Source organism: Archocentrus centrarchus, chromosome 9 (genome assembly GCF_007364275.1).
Source record: "Archocentrus centrarchus isolate MPI-CPG fArcCen1 chromosome 9, fArcCen1, whole genome shotgun sequence".
Taxonomy (NCBI): domain Eukaryota; kingdom Metazoa; phylum Chordata; class Actinopteri; order Cichliformes; family Cichlidae; genus Archocentrus; species Archocentrus centrarchus.
In genome coordinates this window covers 4,364,484-4,386,430 of record NC_044354.1, presented here as the reverse complement: position 1 = coordinate 4,386,430, position 21,947 = coordinate 4,364,484, and the positions used below count along the sequence as shown (strand labels likewise).

At 42.1% G+C, this 21,947-nt stretch overlaps 1 protein-coding gene across 1 annotated transcript in view; it reads left to right on the top strand.

Moving 5' to 3' along the window:
• aacs (acetoacetyl-CoA synthetase) overlaps nucleotides 1–20,698 on the top strand; it is a 40,793-nt gene extending 20,095 nt beyond the window's left edge. Inside the window, 11 exon segments of the mRNA XM_030737067.1 lie at nucleotides 7,739–7,770; nucleotides 7,773–7,806; nucleotides 10,885–10,955; nucleotides 10,958–10,975; nucleotides 10,978–11,004; nucleotides 17,877–17,990; nucleotides 18,785–18,910; nucleotides 19,226–19,295; nucleotides 19,523–19,581; nucleotides 19,871–20,073; nucleotides 20,156–20,698. Coding sequence (XP_030592927.1) covers nucleotides 7,739–7,770; nucleotides 7,773–7,806; nucleotides 10,885–10,955; nucleotides 10,958–10,975; nucleotides 10,978–11,004; nucleotides 17,877–17,990; nucleotides 18,785–18,910; nucleotides 19,226–19,295; nucleotides 19,523–19,581; nucleotides 19,871–20,073; nucleotides 20,156–20,293 — 892 coding nt within the window. The 3' untranslated portion in view covers nucleotides 20,294–20,698.
• Nucleotides 20,699–21,947: the final 1,249 nt, after the last annotated feature.

Below are 21,947 nucleotides of genomic sequence, written 5' to 3'. Positions count from 1 at the left end.
TTGTGTTGCCAGGCACCATCAAGAAAACTGGAAATGGTTGACACAGGCGGGGGAGACGAGCGCTGCATTCCACAACACATTATTAAAACAGTATTATGTTTTCACGCTCCCTCTTCTTCCCTGTAGCTGTCCTCAGAAACACTCTAAGCTTCATTAGAGACTAAATACTTATTTTTAGATCTCTGCTGGGATTTAGGCAACTATCAAAGACATTCAAGTTCTGATTAAAAAACTGTTTGTTATTTTTTAGTTGTGGCGGTTTATACAAAGCTAAGCATCACATTTGCGTTCTTAGGTTAATTGCAATCAAACTTTGCAGGTGTGTAGCTATTTCTGATTACTACCAAATCAGAATCTCAGTGCCATGGAATCAAATTCGAGAATTCTTAGGAGTGGGAGTTTGTAAAATTACTAGAGCGATGGATCACAATGGAGCTTTGATGAAAAGTAGAAACCTGTATTTACTTTGGCAGTTGGTAAAAGCTGCTGAAAAAAGTTATGAAGGGATCTGATACCTGAAGGGACCCATTGATGAAACTTGCAAACTAAATGTGCAGACCAAGAAGGAAATAAAAACATTTCATTCAAAAAAAAAAAAAAAATTCCTTTAATTGAATAAAAATTACTTTGTAAATCTTTTAGGGAAGAAAGTCAGTCACAATTGTATTACAATTCGTTTAACCAAAAGACTGACCACCTATCAGCCACAGTGAACTGCAGTTAGCAGGGTTGAGCAAGAAAATTAACATTTTGTTCGTGGGTTTATGTATTAAGTGGGCAAGTTTTCTTTACGCCCCCCCCCCCCCCCCCCCCCCCCCCCCCCCCCCCCCCCCCCCCCCCCCCCCCCCCCCCCCCCCCCCCCCCCCCCCCCCCCCCCCCCCCCCCCCCCCCCCCCCCCCCCCCCCCCCCCCCCCCCCCCCCCCCCCCCCCCCCCCCCCCCCCCCCCCCCCCCCCCCCCCCCCCCCCCCCCCCCCCCCCCCCCCCCCCCCCCCCCCCCCCCCCCCCCCCCCCCCCCCCCCCCCCCCCCCCCCCCCCCCCCCCCCCCCCCCCCCCCCCCCCCCCCCCCCCCCCCCCCCCCCCCCCCCCCCCCCCCCCCCCCCCCCCCCCCCCCCCCCCCCCCCCCCCCCCCCCCCCCCCCCCCCCCCCCCCCCCCCCCCCCCCCCCCCCCCCCCCCCCCCCCCCCCCCCCCCCCCCCCCCCCCCCCCCCCCCCCCCCCCCCCCCCCCCCCCCCCCCCCCCCCCCCCCCCCCCCCCCCCCCCCCCCCCCCCCCCCCCCCCCCCCCCCCCCCCCCCCCCCCCCCCCCCCCCCCCCCCCCCCCCCCCCCCCCCCCCCCCCCCCCCCCCCCCCCCCCCCCCCCCCCCCCCCCCCCCCCCCCCCCCCCCCCCCCCCCCCCCCCCCCCCCCCCCCCCCCCCCCCCCCCCCCCCCCCCCCCCCCCCCCCCCCCCCCCCCCCCCCCCCCCCCCCCCCCCCCCCCCCCCCCCCCCCCCCCCCCCCCCCCCCCCCCCCCCCCCCCCCCCCCCCCCCCCCCCCCCCCCCCCCCCCCCCCCCCCCCCCCCCCCCCCCCCCCCCCCCCCCCCCCCCCCCCCCCCCCCCCCCCCCCCCCCCCCCCCCCCCCCCCCCCCCCCCCCCCCCCCCCCCCCCCCCCCCCCCCCCCCCCCCCCCCCCCCCCCCCCCCCCCCCCCCCCCCCCCCCCCCCCCCCCCCCCCCCCCCCCCCCCCCCCCCCCCCCCCCCCCCCCCCCCCCCCCCCCCCCCCCCCCCCCCCCCCCCCCCCCCCCCCCCCCCCCCCCCCCCCCCCCCCCCCCCCCCCCCCCCCCCCCCCCCCCCCCCCCCCCCCCCCCCCCCCCCCCCCCCCCCCCCCCCCCCCCCCCCCCCCCCCCCCCCCCCCCCCCCCCCCCCCCCCCCCCCCCCCCCCCCCCCCCCCCCCCCCCCCCCCCCCCCCCCCCCCTCTGTCTTTTGTCCGTTATGTTTTGAACTAATATGTCTGAGAATACTCCTCCGCTCTCCTGCCAGCGCATACTTTGTGGAAGTCTTATCTTTGGTAGTTCCAGACGAAATTCTCAGTCATTATTAATTTTATTCTTTAGAAGAGATTCAGTACAGTACAGACAGTTTAATAGATTGCATCTTGCCAGCTCAGCTACAGTTTGAGACAATGTGGGCTTAATGATTTAAAATATCCTATTGTCTTCAAGCTGCAAATACAGTTGTGGTCCAGAGTTCACATACACTCATCATGGGCATGAATGTCGTGGTAATTTGGGAATTTAAATGAATTCTTTGAACAGTTTTTTTCCAGGGTGGAATGATTGTACAGCATACATATTTAGTGACTTTATAAAAGAAGAACTGGATGCACAAGTTTGAATTAATTTTGGATTTTCTCTAATCCACACAGGGTCAAAGGTAAACATACACCCCCACTTATATATATGGTTAAATGTCACTTCGTAGGTTCTGCCACAACCAGAAGATTTTGGTAGCCATCAACAAGCTTCTGGCTGAATATTTGAATGCTCTTCTTGGCAGGATTGGTAGAGTTTATTTAAATTGGTTGGTTTCCTGGCATGGACCCGGCTTTTAAGCACAGTCCACAAATTTTAAAGAGGGTTTTGGAAGGCCATTTTGGCAGCTTAATGTAAGCCTGCTTTATCCATTCCAAAACCATTTCTAATGTTTTTGTCCTGTTTGAACACCCAGTCCTGTCTAAGTTTCAACCATCTAGCTGTTGATTTATGAGTGAAGTGGAAGAGTTTGCAGGTATTCCTCATTCTTTATTATTTGATCCACTTTTTGCAATGTACCAGTACCACTGGCAGCAAAAAGGTCCAGACCATGATGCTATCACAACCATACGTCACAGTTGGCATAGTGTTGTTAGGTGTGAAAGCCTCACCTTTACTCCAAACATATGTCTTGTCATTGTGGCCATATAGCTCAATATTTGTCTTGTCTGATCATAAAACATTTCTTCAGAAGGCATTTGGCTCGTTCATGTGGGCAGCTGGAAATTTCAGTTGAATTTGAAGGTGTCTGTTTTGGAGCAGGGGCCACTTTCTTGGTCAGCATCCTCTCAGTCAGTTGTGACATGAAAGTTGCTTCACCGTGGACAGTGACACAGGTGTTCCAGAAATTTCCAGCTCATGGCAGGCTTGAACCTTGATGGTTCCTGGGTTGTTACTGAATATCCTAACCAATTTGCTCTCATCTGAGGGTGACAGTTTGGGTCTTCTTCCATACTTTGGCAAAGTGGTGACTCAGCCAAATAACTTGACTTATATACTGTACAGTTGTTTCAACTAATTTCTAATTTTATTTATTTGGGACAATGCACATTAATAAACAATCAATACTTTGTAGATTGTAAATGAGCCAGATTATAGCATATTTACTAATTTGCATCTGTAGTCCCCAGGCAGAAGGACAAACAACAGAAGACGTCATGAGTATACAATAACAGTAAAACAACACGTTGACAAACATTCAAACAATATACAAGTGAAAATGAAAATTATTGAAAGTGCGAACATGTCTGGGAACTTTTAATAAACTGCTTAAGGTGCTTTTTAAAAGTACTGATGATCCTGTAACATGCAGTTATTTGGAAATGGTCCATTGTACTTCTGGCATGGCCTTCCCAAAGCCCTGACCTCAACCCTCTTGAAAATTTGTGGACTGTGCTTACAAGCTGGGTCTGTACCAGGAAACTAACCAATTTAAATAAACTCTACCAATCCTGCCAAGAAGAGTGTTCAAATATCCAGCCAGAATTATGCCAGAAGCTCGTTGATGACTATCAAATGCATCTGGTTGTGGTGCAACTTGTGCTGTGACATTTAACCATATGTAAGTGGTGGGTGTATGTTTACTTTTGACCCTGTGTGGATTAGAGAAAATAAATTCAGACTAAGGCCCCCCTAATTCAAACTTCTACACTCATTTCTTCTTTTTTAAAGTCACTAAATATGTATGCTGTATTATCATTCCACCCTGGACAAAGTACACTTCAAAGAAATCATTAAAAGCCCAATTTCACCATGACATTCATGCCCATGATGAGTGTAAGCAAACTTCTGAACACAACTGTATCTGTAGCTGTATTTTCAAATATTTTTATGGAGAATCAACAATTCTGTTATATCTAAAATGCAGCATTTATTGTTAAAAAAAAAAAAGAACCTTACAAGATTAATTTGGAAACCTAACATTCTCTGTTCCAATGTTTTGACTGTATCACCAGGTTGGATTGAATTTAACAACTTTAGAGTGTAGATTACAGCAATTATACTAAGGCGCCCTAATTTTTATATGAATTTAAAAGAATTTATATACATTTGCAAAGCTGTAAACAAATGCACTGTTAAACAAGAGTTACTCCATTGTTCCTCCTAGCCTCTCACACCACCTGTGAAGAGAGCAGTACTTAATATCTGCAACATATTCAGACAACTTACTGTGATGGAGAACAAGTGTGAGAGTAATTTGTAAACTACACTGACAAGTGGAGCTCAATTGGTACATCACGACACACGTAGGGACACATACCGTAATAATTGCTCAGAGGTGCTCTTGTGTCTGATTGCTCCTGAGTGTCATTTATTGACTAGTAACTTCCAGTAACACGTCTCCCTGAACAGACACAGGTACATTTACACATGCTGTCACACACTCTGACAGAGACTCACAGCTTCTCCTCCTCCCTCATCCTAAGCACCCAATTAGCAGCCACACCTGGCCACCTGCTCCAATCAGAATAGAGTGACTGTTTCCATGGTAGTCAGAAACCAACAAATTCGTCTGCGCATAGGAGGTCAGAGATTATGATAGAATCACAGTGACTGTCTGCATGTGGGTTTAGATAACCCAAAAAAGGGTCTTTGTATTTGAATTTGCTTACATCAGGTGGGAATAAGAAAAATGTAGAAAAAGTTCCATCAATCTATCGATGTATCTAATTTCTTGTGTGGGATGTGATCATTTTTTTTCTTTTCCCGCTGAAACAAGAACGCTGTGTTTACTATTAGAAGAACACAAGTAAACTGCAGTGTATGTCACTGGAAATTATTTCATTGATAAAGCATAGATGCTATGACTAAATAATTTAAAAAAAAAATCAAACCTACTGACAAAATTACATTTAAGCATTATAAAGAATGTTGTTTTCTAGTATTTTCTCAGTTGAATATTCTTAGATTTCTAATATCATGACATCTATGAAATCTATCATTAGGTTATTGTGAGCCATGTTTATAGTCAATGAGAAGGGCAGCTTGAAGCACACCTGTAAGATGTAATCTGCAGACACTGTGGACACATTTTTCTCCTTTTATACTTCTTTCTAGTCTGCTTGTAGGACGTGTTTTGCTAAGGTCTCGGCAGTGTCCATGTTAAATTATTGCACATTTCGAGTCTTTATATTCTGTGAAAAACATATTGTACAATACTGGTAGAGAAGGACCTTTTCACACTGCGTCTCTTAAAATTCAGCGTTCATTTTGGTTTGTCAGCATGCGTACAGTTGGTGCCCTTAAAGCATAATGGCTGCGCAAGTGGAGGGTCCACACAGTGTCATTTGAACCCTGCATATTTCAGATGACAACAGTAAAACAGTTGCCTAATTTTTTAGGTTTTGTATGATTCATAAACCACCATTACTGGTCACAGTTCTTGTCTCCAGGATTCGCAGAAAATGCCCATCTAAGTCTGGTCAGTCACCAGTTAATAGTTCATCACTAATTGAGTTTTAAATTAACCCTAGACTCAGATTTTCATGATTAAAGTTACACATGATGTGCTATAAATTTAGACACACAAGGTAAGACGAGATAAGACACTTTACAAGCTCAGGCTGTGAGTTGGCAGAAGCAGCACTGACAAGAGTTGACTTCATATGATCTTTGAGACCATAATTTAACTCTCATATTTAACACTCGGCCCCTTCATTCACCCTATCTGCGATCTCTATCACTACTAATCCGTATGATCCACTGAGAGCCAAAGAATGTTGTGCATTTTAAATCAATTCCTGATTATTGGGCATCAAGCATCAGTTGTTTTATGTCATAGAGACAGCCTCTTTATGATTGACATAAATGGTTACCATAGTGATAGAACAAAATTTGATTGATTTGGTGTCAACAAAAATAACTTAAAAAGACAAGAAGACATAGACTGAGACACAAATAGACCCATTCACAGAGGCAGACTTGAAAGGGTCCTTGTTTTAAAATTAAAACCGCAGGGGAACACAAAAGTGACGTTTGCCGCTTCTTACCATCCACATGTTTTCCAACTGTTGTCAGCTGTCAGGGTGACTTCAATTCACACAGATGAAACTTTCTAAATTTATTTTATCTCAGGATTGCTGGGAACAAACATTGTGTTGTTACATTCTCATCTGAACAAATTTCTTGTGGAACATCTAAAATGAAGCAATTGTCTTTGTATTCCAGACTGTCCATTATTTTGTTCAACTCTCTTTTGTGTTTGCCTAGTTGAAAGTTGTCCTTGCAAGTTTGTTTTCTTTCTTTCTTCCTTCTTCATTCCTTCCTTCCTTCCTTCCTTCCTATGAAGGCTAAGCACACACAACACGCTGTGTTTAACATCACCTTCCTTTAATTTACACAGTGGCGCCCCCGCCCCCCCTGCTGGAGCTTCCTTGTGCGACCTGGCCTACTGAGCAGCTCCACTGGAGCAGATGGGATATTAAGGGCAAAGACTGCTGAATAGCTGTTGCCCTTTTTATGTTTTTGCATTCAGAGCAGTAACACTGAAATGATGCCTTGTCATGCATAGATTCAGGGCAACAAGTGAAGCACCAAAGTCGTTAGCAGACCGGCATCTGGTCTTTCAAGTGTTAAAATCTTGTATTGAGAAGTTACTTGACCATTAGCTTAATAGTAGTGTACAATCTATCAATATCATGTATGTGTTTACTGGCAGTGATTTTTCATATAAAAACTGAAAAAATTTTTTTCGAAAACTGCATTAAAGATTAGACAAAATTTGCCAGATTTCTTGAGAATAATGAAGAAGCTAAATTGCAACAAGTGATCGACAGTACCCAGACTTCACAACCATGACTGCTTTTATCTGAATTCATTGCTTTTAACAAGTAGCATAAGTGTTAAAGGGTTTAAAAAAGCATATAAAATGTTTTCACATTTAAATGAAGCTTCATACAGAATCTGAATTGTCATATTTTCAGAATCCAGATTTATGAGGGTTTTAAACACAATATTCCACAACCATTTAAAAAGCCCCACAGTGCCTCTCTAATATTTGGAATTGTTTATCACTGCTCTCATGCAGAGAAATTCGTCAAAAGCATCCAGAGCCGAAAGCAGGGTATGTTTAATTGTGATTGACACACTCAGGAATATCCAGTGATGTTAAACATGGTAATGTCACAAGGTTCATTGGCAGGTTGTGCATCTTATCACTTATTCATCCATCACTTTGTCCAGCAGCATCTTTCCAAAATAGCCAGCCAGATTGCAGTGAAACTTGGCAACACTATTTATGCCACCCCACTCATAAAGTCTGCTAGCTTGGTTCTGTTGTTTGGAGTTCCTGCTGTCACAATGCAGAATATAGTACATGTATGTAGGAGGGCTTTGCAATGACTGTCGCGTTGGCAACACTGACGCAAATTCTTCTTTTTTTTTCTCTCTCAAAGTATATGAGAATATTCTCTACTCCTGGCAAGCTAAATAATGTTTATTGTTTTTTCTTCATCAGCATCACTATCTTTGGTACCGGGGCCAAGTGGCTGGCGTGCTGCAGGAGAGGAACCTGCAACCCTGTAAGTGTTGGCCACAGACAGAAAAGTGTGCGAGCATGGTCACAGACATCCAGACACACATGGACACATACGCAAACAACAAGCAGGCATACACGGACCCACTTTATGAGAATAGAATCTGTAGCAGCAAGAGCAGATGGGCACAATAATGATTATAATAGTAATGTTGTTTGACTCTGAATGTCCTTTATTCCATTAACTGCATGAATTAACAGTTTGCCCTGGTTCTGGAGTTTGACACCATACCGAAAGGATAAAAGTGCTGTTATGATTTTTCATATGAGTCATGGATAGGTCCACCTAATTGCTTTTAGTGACATAGCTTTGTAGAGAAAGGAAAAACATCTGTACAGATGATCAGAGCGGTGCTGTTGCTTTTTTGCCCTTTCTGCTAGTCTTCATGTTATTGTGCCCCAATAAACAAGCACTGTGCTGTATTGGAACAAAACACTAGCATAGTACAGTTGTTAGTGTTTCATTATGGCATAACGTCAAAATTTTTATACCTGGTTAACATTATCGTAGGTGTGTTCATTTCAGGGAAAGCAACAGAAATTCCAGTTAAATTAGTTAAGCGCAGTTTGGCTTACACAGCCGTACTTCAGTCTGCACCACTGTAGTCCATAGGAACACGGTTATTCCATCTGCAGTAATTTATATTTGGCTGTATGGATCTGTTCTGGGACAGCACACCTCCCGGCCCTTTCACATGCATAGACCTCAGCGCAGAACAGAGCAGGCATCAATGAAAACAGATATTACATTGATTAAGTGAAACACAGCATAAAAGAAGGAGCTGTGGTGGAGGAGGGTTGTAAAGCCACCGGCAGATAAGCAGTCACTGTATGCAGGCTAAAGCAGATGAACTATATTGATATTAATAGATTTTCCAATAAGCCATCAGTCGATGTGGGCTGGCATTGAGATCTGATCAGTGTGCAGCTGAGCTTGACTTCATGGTCCGCATCCTGACTGCTGTGTTAGATGTGTGCTTTGACACTTCTGTTCCTCAACTTTTATTGTGCTCTTCTCTTCATCGTATTTCGACTCTCAAAAAGTCCTTTTTATCTTCGTGAAATTACCTGGTAACTAATGAAGGGCCTCTTGGAGGAAGTAGCTCATTTTTTTTTAGCTCCCTCTGGAGGAGCACAGTGGTTTGCACTGTTGCCTCACAGCAAGAAGGTCCTGGGTTCAAATCCACCAGCACCCATGTCTGCGTGGGCTCCCCTCTAGGTACTCCACCTTTCTTCCACAGTCCAAAGACATGCTTGTTAGATCAACTGGTGATTCTAAGTAGGTGTGAATGGTTGGTTGTCTATCTGTGTTAACTCTGCTATAGAGCAGCGGCCTGTCCAGGGTGCACTCCACCTCTCAGCCTATGATAACTGAGATAGGCTCCAACCCAACTGCAACCCTGAATTGGATAAGTGGAGGAAATGGATGGATGCAAACATCAGCTACCAGCTCTAAAATGTAATCGAACATAGAGAAATGGACTGACAGTGAAAATCCAGGCTTTATTAAGCCTCAGTGTAATGTAATGTGCATTTGCTCTAAATTTTCTGCATTGTGTATCCACACCAGGAGTGCAGTCCAGAGAATACTGAGAAACAGAAACCGGATTCCAAGAGAAGAAGTAAAATACCAAACCAACTGCCGATGAAGCCTGGCCGTTCCATTTGCGTCAATCACGCACATTCGAGTATTTATAGTGTATGGCTAAATTTCAGCCACCGGGCTTAACAACTTTTTCTGTCAGAAGTGCAAACAGGAGAAAAAATGTATGGGATCAGTTCCCCTCAGGGGAGTCTCTAACTCTTTGATCTGAAAAGGCTTTATGTTATCTGTCCTCCCCTAATTTTAACTTGGTACTTAAACTAATGTTTACGGCATACAGCATATGTAGCCATGTATCCCAGTTCACCCTTGTAATCACCACAATCAATCTTCATGGCCTATTGTTTGTCTGTCTATAACTTGAAATTGGCTGAATCCATTCCTATTCTGATGCTAAACAGAAAAGCATAAAAAAATTAAACATTGTTGTGTCTCTGTGCTCGTCTCTCTTGTTCTCTCTCGCTGCCCCACCCCTATTAGTCAGCCAGCCACTTGATCCAGTTGGCACTGTGTGTGTGCATTTGGATGCTTATTAGAGAAAGAGAGCGTGGCAAAGGGAGATGTTGGGGTTGTGTGTGTGTGTGTGTGTGTGCATGCCTCCACTGGGCCGAGGAGGCTAGAGGGAGCTTCTTCACTGGCTGCCCCAGCGGAGAGGCCCTTTTCCCTAGGATGACATTTGGACTGGACACCTGGAAGCATGGTGGGGGGTGGCAAAAGTCCCACTGTGTGTGTGTGTGTGTGTGTGTGTGTGTGTGTGTGTGTGTGTGTGGTGTGTACAGAGTAAGGGGCAGTTTCTGGAAGCTTATTAGTTCGCAGAGTGTTATTGGCTTGTGGTTTGGGCATATGTGTGTGACAGAGAATATGCACATGGATCTTGAGGATGATGGCGACAGGGGTGTGTGTGTGTGTGTGTGTGTGTGTGTGTGGTAGGTTATGCTCTGTCACATCAGGGTGGTAAACTGCAATAACACAACAAGTTGAGGAGCAGCAAGCCACAGCTGTTGAAATGTGAATGCTCAGTTTATGTGTGTGGATTCTTAATTTGGTTCAAATGATTAGTTTTTTTTTGTTTTTTTTTGGTAGCCATTATGATAACTGAATTTCTGCACCAATTCCAGCTCAGTTGTCTGAAATATGCGCAGCCTCAATATAAGCTGTATCTAAAGTCTGATTAAAAAACAAAAACAGTAAAGTATTTTAATTGCTCATTTAGATCCAAATAATTTGCTCAGCTTTTAAGTTTTGTGTACATCATTTTTGATCAATCAATCTTAGTTTTCTGTACATGAATTTTCAACACTGGACATTTTGAGGAACATTATTTAAAATGTGATTTCAGTTTATCAAACACAGTGATTTTTTAATAGTCGTTACACTACATAGTGTCTATTGCTCCTTGTCCTTTTTTCTGTTGTTTCTTTTTTTTAAAAATTTTTTTCATTTCTTTTGTGTCGTTCTCTCATAGCGAAACACACAATCTCCAGTCTCTCCACACTATCCTCTCTACTGGATCTCCTCTCAAACTCGAGAGCTACGATACGTCTACCGCTGCATAAAGAGCACGTGATGCTGGGCTCCATTTCAGGTGACTCAATAACACCAATAACATCTGTCTTGGGTTACAAACTGAAACACTGTTTTTCTAAACTGTGACACTAACACCAGACGTTCAACACTACATGTTATTCGTAAGAGCTGGGGAAAAAAATCCTACACATCAGCACTACAAAAGAGTTCTTAGTGTTTTTTCTTTTAGAATTATAACTCAAAATGCCTTTTTCAATAATTAAAAACACTGTAGCAAAATAACAACTATTGTAAAACTAAAATTGGTTTTACAATTTTGATTGGCTTAAACATGTCAAGCTTTAACAATAAATGTGTCATGGTAAAGACTCATTTAATTAAATTTTTAATATGACAAGACTGGATTTTCTGCTAATTATGTTTAATTATGTTTTGACAAAAAATACATTCTTTATAAAATTTGGCACACACAGTCTCTGGAGCTTCAAATAAATAGCTGTTTAACCAGGAATGTGATGAATAAGATGTCTGTGCAGTAAGCAAAGATTCTCTGTGCCAGCTGCTGTGCTCTTGCTCCAGTTATTGTTGTCGGTTTTGTTCACATACAAATTAGAGCCAGTTGTGTTTATTTTTTATTTGACTCAGCCATCAAGCATAAGGGATACCACGGCATCTCTTATGCTTAATGACACCTTTCACTAATACTCACTGCATTGCACTTTTTCTTAGGGTTGTCATGATACTAGACTTTCACCTGGATACAATACCTAAAAAACTACTTAATACAATTTTTTGATACCAGAAGAAGTAAAAGTTTTAATTAGCATTTAAAAATAAAGATATAAGAAATAAAGAGACGAAACTATTTTTAAGTTGCCTGATGTAGTGCAAAAAAACCCCCAAACCCAAAAAAACCATAACTGTAAGGAGTATGTGTTCCAAAAATACTGCTCAAAAAATTAAAGGAACACTTTGAAAACACATCAGATCTTAATGGGAAATAAATCATCCTGGATATCTGTACTGATATGGACTGGGGCAGTCAGAAGTGTTGCATTGAATTGAGGTCAGGCGTGCGTGGGGGCCAGTCACTGGTATCAATTCCTTCATCCTCCAGGATGAAGGAATTGCCCGCATACTCTCACCACATGGGGGCAGGCATTGTTATACACCAGGAGCAACCCAGGACCCACTGCACCAGTGGAGCAGACACCGGTCCTGCTGATGGGTTAAAGACCTGTAAAACCATTGCTGTTTTTTGGGGGCGGGGTTGTCTCATTGTTGCCCCTCTAGTGCATCTGTTATTATTTCATTAACACCAAGCAGCTGAAAGTGATTAACAACTCCTTCTGCTATTTAACTGACCACATCAGTATCACAGAAGTTTAATGACTTGATGCTAAACTCTGATTTAAAAAGTGTGCCTTTTATTTTTTGAGCAGTATATTTTCTAATTCTCCTTAGTAGTGACAGAAAACCCCCAAACAAACAACAACAGTATTTTAAGTCGTCTGACGTGTTTGTATACTTCTGGTGACTTGGCTCCACATTTTTGTTACTGATCAAATAAAGCTGGTAAGATACGCTGACACTTTTTCTGGTCAGTGGATGCCAGCTTCAGTCTGAGAAAAGGTAACATAAAGGTTTATGTCTAAAAACTATTAAGTTTTCTGACATAAATATTTGTATTATCCTGTTAAATTATCATGTTATAGAGAGGCAGGACTGATAGCATTTGCTGCCTAGCTCCCACTTAAATGCTAATGGGATGGATAAAAGTTCTTCAGCTGCCCCTGTATTTCTACAGGGGTTTCCGTAACAGATGGATCTGCCTGTTTGATTTGGCAAAGATTTTATGCCGGATACTCTTCCTGATGCAACCCTCCCAATTATCTGGAGTTGGGACTAACTAAGGCACTAGGAGAACATTAGCTTGTGGCTCCCTCAGTCGCGCTTTGTGGCTGTTGGGTAACTGCTATTAGTTAAGCAGCTAACATTAAAGTGTGTGTCGGCCAGGTTAGCATTTATGTTCAATACTCCAGTGAAATTCCTCCTAAAGTGCCATTCACAAAACAGAAGAAGAACATATTAAACTAACAAAATAACTTTGTGAAGATGTGTGTCCGTTAGTAATTTTTAGTATTGATTAGTATCTGAAAATTGATATTTTTGACAACTCTAGTTTGTGTTGTCGTTTATTGTTGTTGTTGTAATTTTTTTTCCCACACAGTAGTAGGCTTTGGGTTTGTGTGTTTTTTAGTGTATAATCTCACCTTTCCACACCGGTTTTACTGGTCCACAGCCTGGAAATGATTAATGTGCTCTTCTTCTGTTTTTTTAGTTCAAAGGTGGATGGCAGCTGCCATCACCTTCTGGCAGTAGTGATGCATTTCGCTCTATCAGGTGCCATTTTACTTTTTAAATAGCTATTCAAAGATGTGAAATCCTGACGATTCCTTATTATGTCCAACACCTTCCCGTTAACTGGAGCTGCAGCCCAGACAGACAGTCGCACCGCTGTCTCTCTCTCTGTGATGGGGAGTTGTAAACGAGTGAAGTAAAAGTAGGCAAACGACACCTGTGTGAATCAGGTGTCAGTGGTTCTGCAGTGCTTAGAATTAGAAAATGAGTGACTATGTGTTTGCTGTCCGAGCGTAAACTGGCATATAATCATGCAACCACTCCTCAGCATAACCACAATCTGTGCAGAAATGTGGACGCACAGATTTGAACAACAAAGATTGTTGATCCCAAATACAAACCCAGTGTTTAACCTTGTTCATTAGAGTGAGTGCTTTATTTCTTTTTGTATATACTTATATATATACTTATATACACAGCAAGTACTGTTAGTATTTTTCAAATTTAAAAAGCTGTTTATAACACTTCTTAAGAATTGTGTATGCAAACTAAAGCAAAAAAAGCATCTGCGACACAAACACAAAAGGAATGATGCATAATAATAATAAAACAATAAATTGTATGGAACTCTACATATTACTCACCACCCACAACTGTCGCACATGCACACACACGCATGAGTCTAACGCACACAGTCCTTCTCAGTCTATTGTGATGTTGTCAGGACAGTAGAATGCTATCTGTCTCTTTCTGTGAGTCCTGAAACGTTTAACATTTAGCAGAGCCCGGGTGACTGACGTATTAAACACACACACACACACACACACACACACAACACACACACACACACGCACGCAGGCTGAGTAGCAGCTTGGAGTGTCACGCTTGCATACACATACACGCAGCCATTGTGAATGACAGCCCAAGTGGGTATAGCAGATAGCCTCAAATGAACAAGCAAACAAATGGAAAGTCGCACATGCTCACAACGACATGTAAGTCGAAATGCTGGACACAAGCGTCAACTGAAATGCCAATCACAAGGCAGAAATCTGGTGAGGGTTAGAGAGAGGAAAAAGAGAGAAGATACAAGCAGATTTTCTTAGGTTATTTCTGTCATCCATATCTCTGTCTCTGCAGACTCTGTATGACAAGTGAAGAAAAACTGTTTTGTGAGGAAGGTCTGTGCCAGATTTGGTGAAGGTTTAAGAGTGTTTATGGATACTGAAAACTTTGGAAAATTGTTGATCAAATGCAATATGGCAACTACACATTTTTGTTTAACAATATAGGTCGTCAGACTCTGTCCTTTGAAACACATTTTAGTGAAACATAACTTTTATAAGGCAAACACATCAAACGACTCTAGAAAAATCTGTTTCTGCTTATCAGCTCCATTTCAGTACGATGCTGTATGCATTTCCCTTTTTAACAACTTTAAGTCAATACAGCAAGTTCAGTATTAAATGACATCACTAATTAGAGGCGTTTGTAATGCATCATTTGCAGTCATTAGCTGAGCAACCATATTAGCTGAACAGGTAAAACTCTCAGTCATAGCGTTACCTGTTTTCTTCTTCCTCTTTAAAGCTTATTTATAGACACTTTTTAAATTAGTTTCTCTATGTGGCTCACAGGAACAGTAGGCTTATAAGATATATTTGGTAACTGAACTGTTGTAGCTTTTGGTAATAAAAAATGTGTTTATGCCCAACATTGAGGTGCATTGGTGAAACTTGCTCCATTTGTCCAATATATGGACTATCCCTAACTTTCTCTACAAACAGTCCTGTCCCTCTGATAGGATAGTGTTAGAATATTTGAATATAATGATGGGTAAAGTTGTAAGTTGTGAAGACCCGATATGTTATTCATTTGGACTTCTCCTGTTCGAACTGTAGCGCTGGTTCTTTGTGTGTATGTGTGACTGAGAACAGCAGGTCCTGCCCCAGTCACTCTCAATGTTGCTGCCAAGGGCAACAGAGGGCTGCAACCCTGTTGGCTGCCAACCGACCTAACCTTGACCCATGAGGTCAACACTGTGTGTGTGTGTGTGTGTGTGTGTGTGTGTGTGTGTGTGTGTGTGTGTGTGTGTGTGTGTGTGTGTGTGTGTGTGTGTGTGTGTGCGTGCTGGTACTGTATGTGGTGAGTCTCTTTGCTGATTTCACTCTGTGTCACCGTGTATCTTTATCCATAAACATATGCTTTAGTTCAAAGTACTTGGTTAATGAAAACTCCTACAGACATGTTGTGTATATCAGGGAGAGTGTTTGTGTGTGTTTTGTGTTCAGCAGGGACCTCAGACCCCTGTTGCTCTTCAGCGGGTGATTTTTAACACTTTCACTGCTGGATTTCCTCAATCCTAATATACCTCCATCTGACTATCCATATGTCACTTCTCCACACCCATTTTGCCTCTTCTCTTCTCTTCTCTTCTCTTCTCTTCTCTTCTCTTCTCTTCTCTTCTCTTCTATTCTCTTCTCTTCTCTTCTCTTCTCTTCTCTTCTCTTCTCTTCTCTTCTCTTCTCTTCTCTTCTGTGTTAGTTTTGAAGAATCAAAGTATTTAAGAAGCCATCTTGTGACTTTCAGCATGAGTTTTCCTTTAACAATTCATTTTTGGATATATGAATGCATGCGTAGGTTAGCTGTGTAGGTTGCTTGGTTTGTCTCGGTTGGCGGCTTTGTCTGACCCCAAACTGTGCAGGTAGATGCTCAAAGCACTAACAGCTCGACAAATGAAAGGAGACTTGCGCACACAGACTCACATGTGTAAAAATCTATGAACACTAACTGGGGAGTTCAAAAACCCTTTTTCTTCTCTTCAAAATAGTCACTGCTGTTAGGAGCATCAGAGCGGTGTGACAAGCTACACACACCTTACTCACACACGCACACTAAATGTCAGATGATGGAAGGCATCCCAAGAAAACCACAATGACTTTTGGCTTAAAATATACTTCTGTTCATGTGTGTGTGTTTTTTTTTAATGTGTTTGTACTCACCTATTAAGGTAAATGTAATAATAAACTAATTGCGTATCTTCCCACTATAAGTGTGTGTGTTTAATCAGAAGACAAAGTTTCCACTTCCTCCTGGGAGCCAATTAGAGCTCAATAAAGAACCTGGCAGAAAGAGAGAGAGAGAAAACGAGTGTAAAGAACAAAGAAATGCAAGAGAGGAGGAAGGAGCAGTAGAAGGGCATAGAGCAGCTGAGAGAAAGCAAACATGATGGATGGATGGTATCTGTCACACAGAGTGGAGTGAAATGGGGAGGTAGAGAACAAACAATAGGAAGGGAGATGAATAGAACGTGTCAGAAATGGTATATGATTGGAAGGTAGAAAGAGATGAATAGATATGTGTGTGTGTGTGTGACTTCATGACAGTTTTAGCAAAGGGGAGGAACTCCTATATAGGTCAATGAAGCTGGAGCAACCTGCTAATGCTGCTGGTTTGTGGAGCCAAAATAGCAGACACCAGTACTCAGTGTGGGAATGTCTCTTGGTCAGTGTTTGCTGATGTTTTACTCAGTTACTCGATACGGCTATGATTCTGGATAATCCAAGCATTGCAGCCTGAATGAAATAAGGTAAAAAAAAAATGTACAGATATGGCCAAAAGTAATCCTCAAAGTTGTTTAAACGATGCTGTAGTCCTTCGTGCAAAGTGTTGAAATTTAAATTTTATACATTGTGCATATCTGCATGCATGTGGTCTGCCAAATGGCTTAAAAATGTATTCAATTATTGGGAACTCTCAGAAGTGGTGATAAATAAGTGGAATATGGAGATATTTTAAACTAACTGTTGTCTTTATCATAGGTGTCATAAGTGTATAATTGGTACTTCTGTCTACAGGCAAGTAAATAATGCCTTAAATAAAGAAAACTACTGTGTGGCATAATTGTACACATCAGATTACACGCAGACACTTAACTACAGATGACTTGTCTAAGGAGGTAAGGAAGAAAGCAAATGCCAAGCATGGTCAAAGTTAAGGCTAAAAGAATGACCTAAGCAATTTCCTGTTCCTGAGGCCACAGCTGCTACTACTAGCAAAAATAATGCTTAGCCCACATTTGAAGTGGGCTCCATTTCAGAAGAGCTGGGGAGACTCCACTTTTGAAACAGAAATATAAAAGCCAGCATAAAGTTTGCTAAAATGCATGCTGACAGGTCACAGTGCTTCTGTGAGAAATCAAATTTAGAGCTTCTCATCAGCTCTGTGTTCACTGAAGGAAAGGAACAAACGAGAATCGCTTTTAAAGAAAAGAACACTTCTCTGTGAAACATGGAGGACACTCGGTTATAATGGGAAAACCATGCTAAACTTGGCACAGAGTTCACTGAATCTGTGCACGGTAAAACTGAAGCTATGAATTTATTAAGGCAGATCTATCTTATTTGTAGGTCATAATTCCTCCAACAGAATTAAAGGCAAAAAAGTTAAGACACAAGTTGAAACATTTATAGTAGCCTATTTTTGTCATCTTTACCTTCTGAGAAAAGATATCTCTGTAGCAAAAATATAACAGAAAACTTTCTGGTTTTCTCTCAACTCTTCTCCCAGGTGGCACTGATATAGTGTCATGTTTCATGGGCCAGAACCCAACCGTTCCAGTGTATCGAGGTGAGATCCAATCAAGAAATCTCGGCATGGCTGTGGAAGCCTGGAACCCTGACGGTAAGACTCGTCGGGATGTAACGATCCCTCCTTCCACTTTCTGTTTAGTCTAACCTCGATAGCAATTAAGAGATTTACTGGATGGAGACAACAGGAAATTTCAGGTTCAGACCATATTAATAAGGAAGATGAATCACGAGCACATTAAAAATTGTTGCCAGGAAAATAAGAGTGTGTGTGTGTGTGTGTGTTTTACATGGCACTGAAGGGGGGAGCTCATGTGTGTAAATGTCAGGATACATTGCAGTTGGCAGAAAAATAGCTGAGGGAATTAGTGAACTTTCCCTGGAAAAATACACTGACCAACTTCAGGGAAACACGTTTTTTTTTTTTTTTTAATTATTAATCCAACTAAAAAGAGTGTTGTTCTTTTTTTTTTTTTTTTTAAAGAAGTCTTCAAAGCCCTCCAGGTTTGTGTCATTGATTTCAGTCCCTCTTTCCCCAGCTCCCTGCTGCAGGCTGTGCTGGCTTGTCTCCACCACCTCAAAGGAGAGTGGATTGAGGGATAATTTAAAGGCAGTTTTGTAGGAAGAGTTTGGGATTATTTTAGTCAGTCTTTAAGCCTATAACACCGTCCTGAGGGAGGCGGTTAGGGTTGTGTGAAACCACACACTAAAAGATGGCAGATTCTCTGAGAGCAATACACATCGTTTGTTTTTAATCAGAGAAGCATTTATAGCACGTCTCTTGTACACCTGTATGTTTGTGTGTATGGCTGTGCGCCCAGGTTTATACGTGTTGCAGTGAAACACACAGTAACTTTTTGTTCCTGTGAAATATGTGTATTTTATCAGGTAAGCCTGTGTGGGGAGAGAGTGGGGAGCTCGTCTGCTTGAAGCCAATCCCCTGCCAGCCAACGCACTTCTGGAATGACGAGAATGGAAGCAAATACCATAAAGCTTACTTTTCTACATTTCCTGGTAACTACACAAATGTTGTGTATAAATAGAAACATATATATATATATATATATATATATATATATATATATATATATATATATATATATATATATATATATATATATATATATACACTGCCATACAGTAACCCTGTAAGGGATATTTAAATATATCTATGTTTATATTACTGCATATAGCATTATAACTGTTAACACCTTTTTCTATACCGTTTGTATTCACCTGCTTTTCATTGCATTTATTGTTACTTTATTTTTTAAGTTTGTTTTTAATGTGTGTTTTCCAGTATACTTATTTCTTTTTGTCCTTGTGTAGGGGTGTGGGCCCACGGAGACTACTGTAAAATCAATCCAAAGACACGGGGCATTGTCATGCTGGGCAGAAGGTCAGCCATTAACTACAATCAATACATTTTATCGATTCATTAGGACAGACTTAAATATACCGTATACATTTATTTCTTCTGTGAAAGAAAAGGAAGGCTGTTTAAAATACTCTATTGCCTGAGATTTTTGCGACAGCTCAACACTCTTCCTGTGGAAATTTGTGGCAAACAGCTCCCATTGACAGGAACTACAGCTGTGAGTTTAGAACCTCTGTTTTTTTCTGTAGTGACGGTACGCTGAACCCCAACGGAGTCCGATTCGGCAGCTCAGAGATCTACAACATTGGTGAGTCTTGAACATTACAGATGGAGCAGGGTGTGGGTGTAATGTAATAAAAGAAAAGAGTTTTGCATCATGGTTCTTTTTAAGTTGTTGGAAAAAATATATTGTGCCATCCCACTGTCCACTTTTTAAAGTTTGTTCACTTTTCATTCTTATTTATTCTGCTTAGTTTTGACACTTTTTGTCTTTTCTGTTCTTTTAATCTTTACTCGCACATTCTTTTCACCTCACATCTTTTTCTCTCTTCCTCGTTTGTCTTCTTGCCCTCCGAACTGCCCTCTCCTTACTCCAGTGGAGGCGTTTGAAGAAGTGTCAGACAGTCTTTGTGTACCACAGTACAATGCTGACGGAGAAGAGAGAGTTATTTTGTTCTTAAAGATGGCGCCCGGTAAGCCCTTCTGTCCAGAGTTGGTGGCGAAGATTAAAGGAGCCATTAGAAAAGCCCTGTCTGCCCGACACATACCCGCCCTGCTGCTGGAGACCAGAGACATTCCTGTAAGGAAAAAAAAAACTCTGAACATCAGTTAGTTATTTAAAAAAAGTTATTGTTCCAAAACGTTATTTCATTCCTCTGCAGTACACCATCAGCGGGAAGAAGGTGGAGGTAGCTGTAAAACAAGTGATCGCTGGTCGGGAGGTGACGCAAAGAGGAGCATTCTCCAATCCTGACTCACTGGACCTCTACAAAAACATTCCTGAACTGCAAAATTATTAGAGATGTGGCTTCCCAGAGCTGGAGAGAAGGTCTGCAAAGACAAATAGCCTAAAAAGATTTTAGTTTTGATTTTAGACTAACTTTGTTTAAAATTTACAGGTACAGGGTGATGTACAAAGTGGGTAGCTTAAAGAGGCACCCTGCTCTGCATACAGGGCGAAAGGGAGATAATGTGTGTCAGAATAATATATAACACTACCATATAACATAATAATAATAATAATAATAAATCGATTGTTATTTAGACAAAGAAACTTACTGTTCCATTGACTAGTTTTCATTTAAGTCATCAAGTAGCTGCTCATGGTCTACCATGCTGTGCAGGTAAGTGTTAGGAAAGGGAAGACTGAAAGACTTTAGCTGTAATATCAAGTGTTTAGCAGTGCTTGTGAATACGCTCATACTTTGAAGCCCTTGAAGAAATGAAACGTAGCATGGAGTGCTTTGCTTTGGCTTCACGCTTTGATTGCTATCAGTTACTGAAGAACCATATCTCCCTTTGTCACCTGCCGCTAACCCTGATAAAAATCCATTGAGGTGTGCAGATAAACATGCACATGCATCTCAGATTTACGCCTCAGCTTCCATATCGTCATATCGTTTTTATGTGGTGTGGATCGCTTTATTAATGTGCATATATTTGTATATGAATAAATATTTTGGGACTGTGAAACTGTGTTAAATGCATTTAATGATAGGCCACCCAAACTTGTTAACCAAAGTCATGAAAGTCGTCATGTGTTGGTGTAACAGTTGCTTGAGTAAGGGAGCCGAGAGCCTAATATAGCTTTTGTCTGGCTAAAAAGCTATTACATATTACATACTCAGTTCTGAACCTTTGTTTTCTAATTGCTCAATTCCACGTTGTTCCCCCGAAAACCAAAATTGGTCTTCATTTATGATGCTGTTGTATGAAGAATTCAGTCGAGATGTACATGTTCATTTCACTGCCGAAACCTGTATGCACTGGTTTATATCTACAGTACCAGTCAATGATTGTCATAACACTAAGCCTGTTTTGTACTTTGTACATAGGAAAACTGAAGTATTTATTTAAAATTTCCTAATGATGTGTGGCAAATTCTGTAGCTTAATTTGATGCTATTAACTGTAGCGGTTTTGGTCACTAGTAGCTCTGTTGAGCAGTACACAGTAAAAAGTACTATTCCTTTGGGTTTGATTTCCATGAGAAACAAATGCCTGACCAGAGTCTAAATTGTGGAACAGCACAGATACAAATGTCAGAGGCACATTTGATCTATGGATAAGAATTAAACTGGAGAAAGCATTTCATACTGATACACAGGGACCATTTTTGCATTGGACTTACTGTGTGTGTGTTTGCATATGTGTGTTTGGTCTTTTCTTTGCTTTATGATTATGTTAAGTAATTGGTATAACAGGAAACAAAGTAACTGGAAGCCTGTTAAGTTAATCTTTGATCACACAGTAACAGTAACTGAACAAAAAGGTTTTTTTTTTTTGTTTTTTTCTTAAACACGCCCGGGTTCTCTTATGCAAATAATTGGACGGTTTGCACATAAGTGAAATTAATTGAAACATGACAGATCTGCATTTTATTGTGTAGTACACTGTATATGTTTTGTTTTCATCTAGGCATCAAATATTTCTTATAATAAAGCAAGTTTACTGT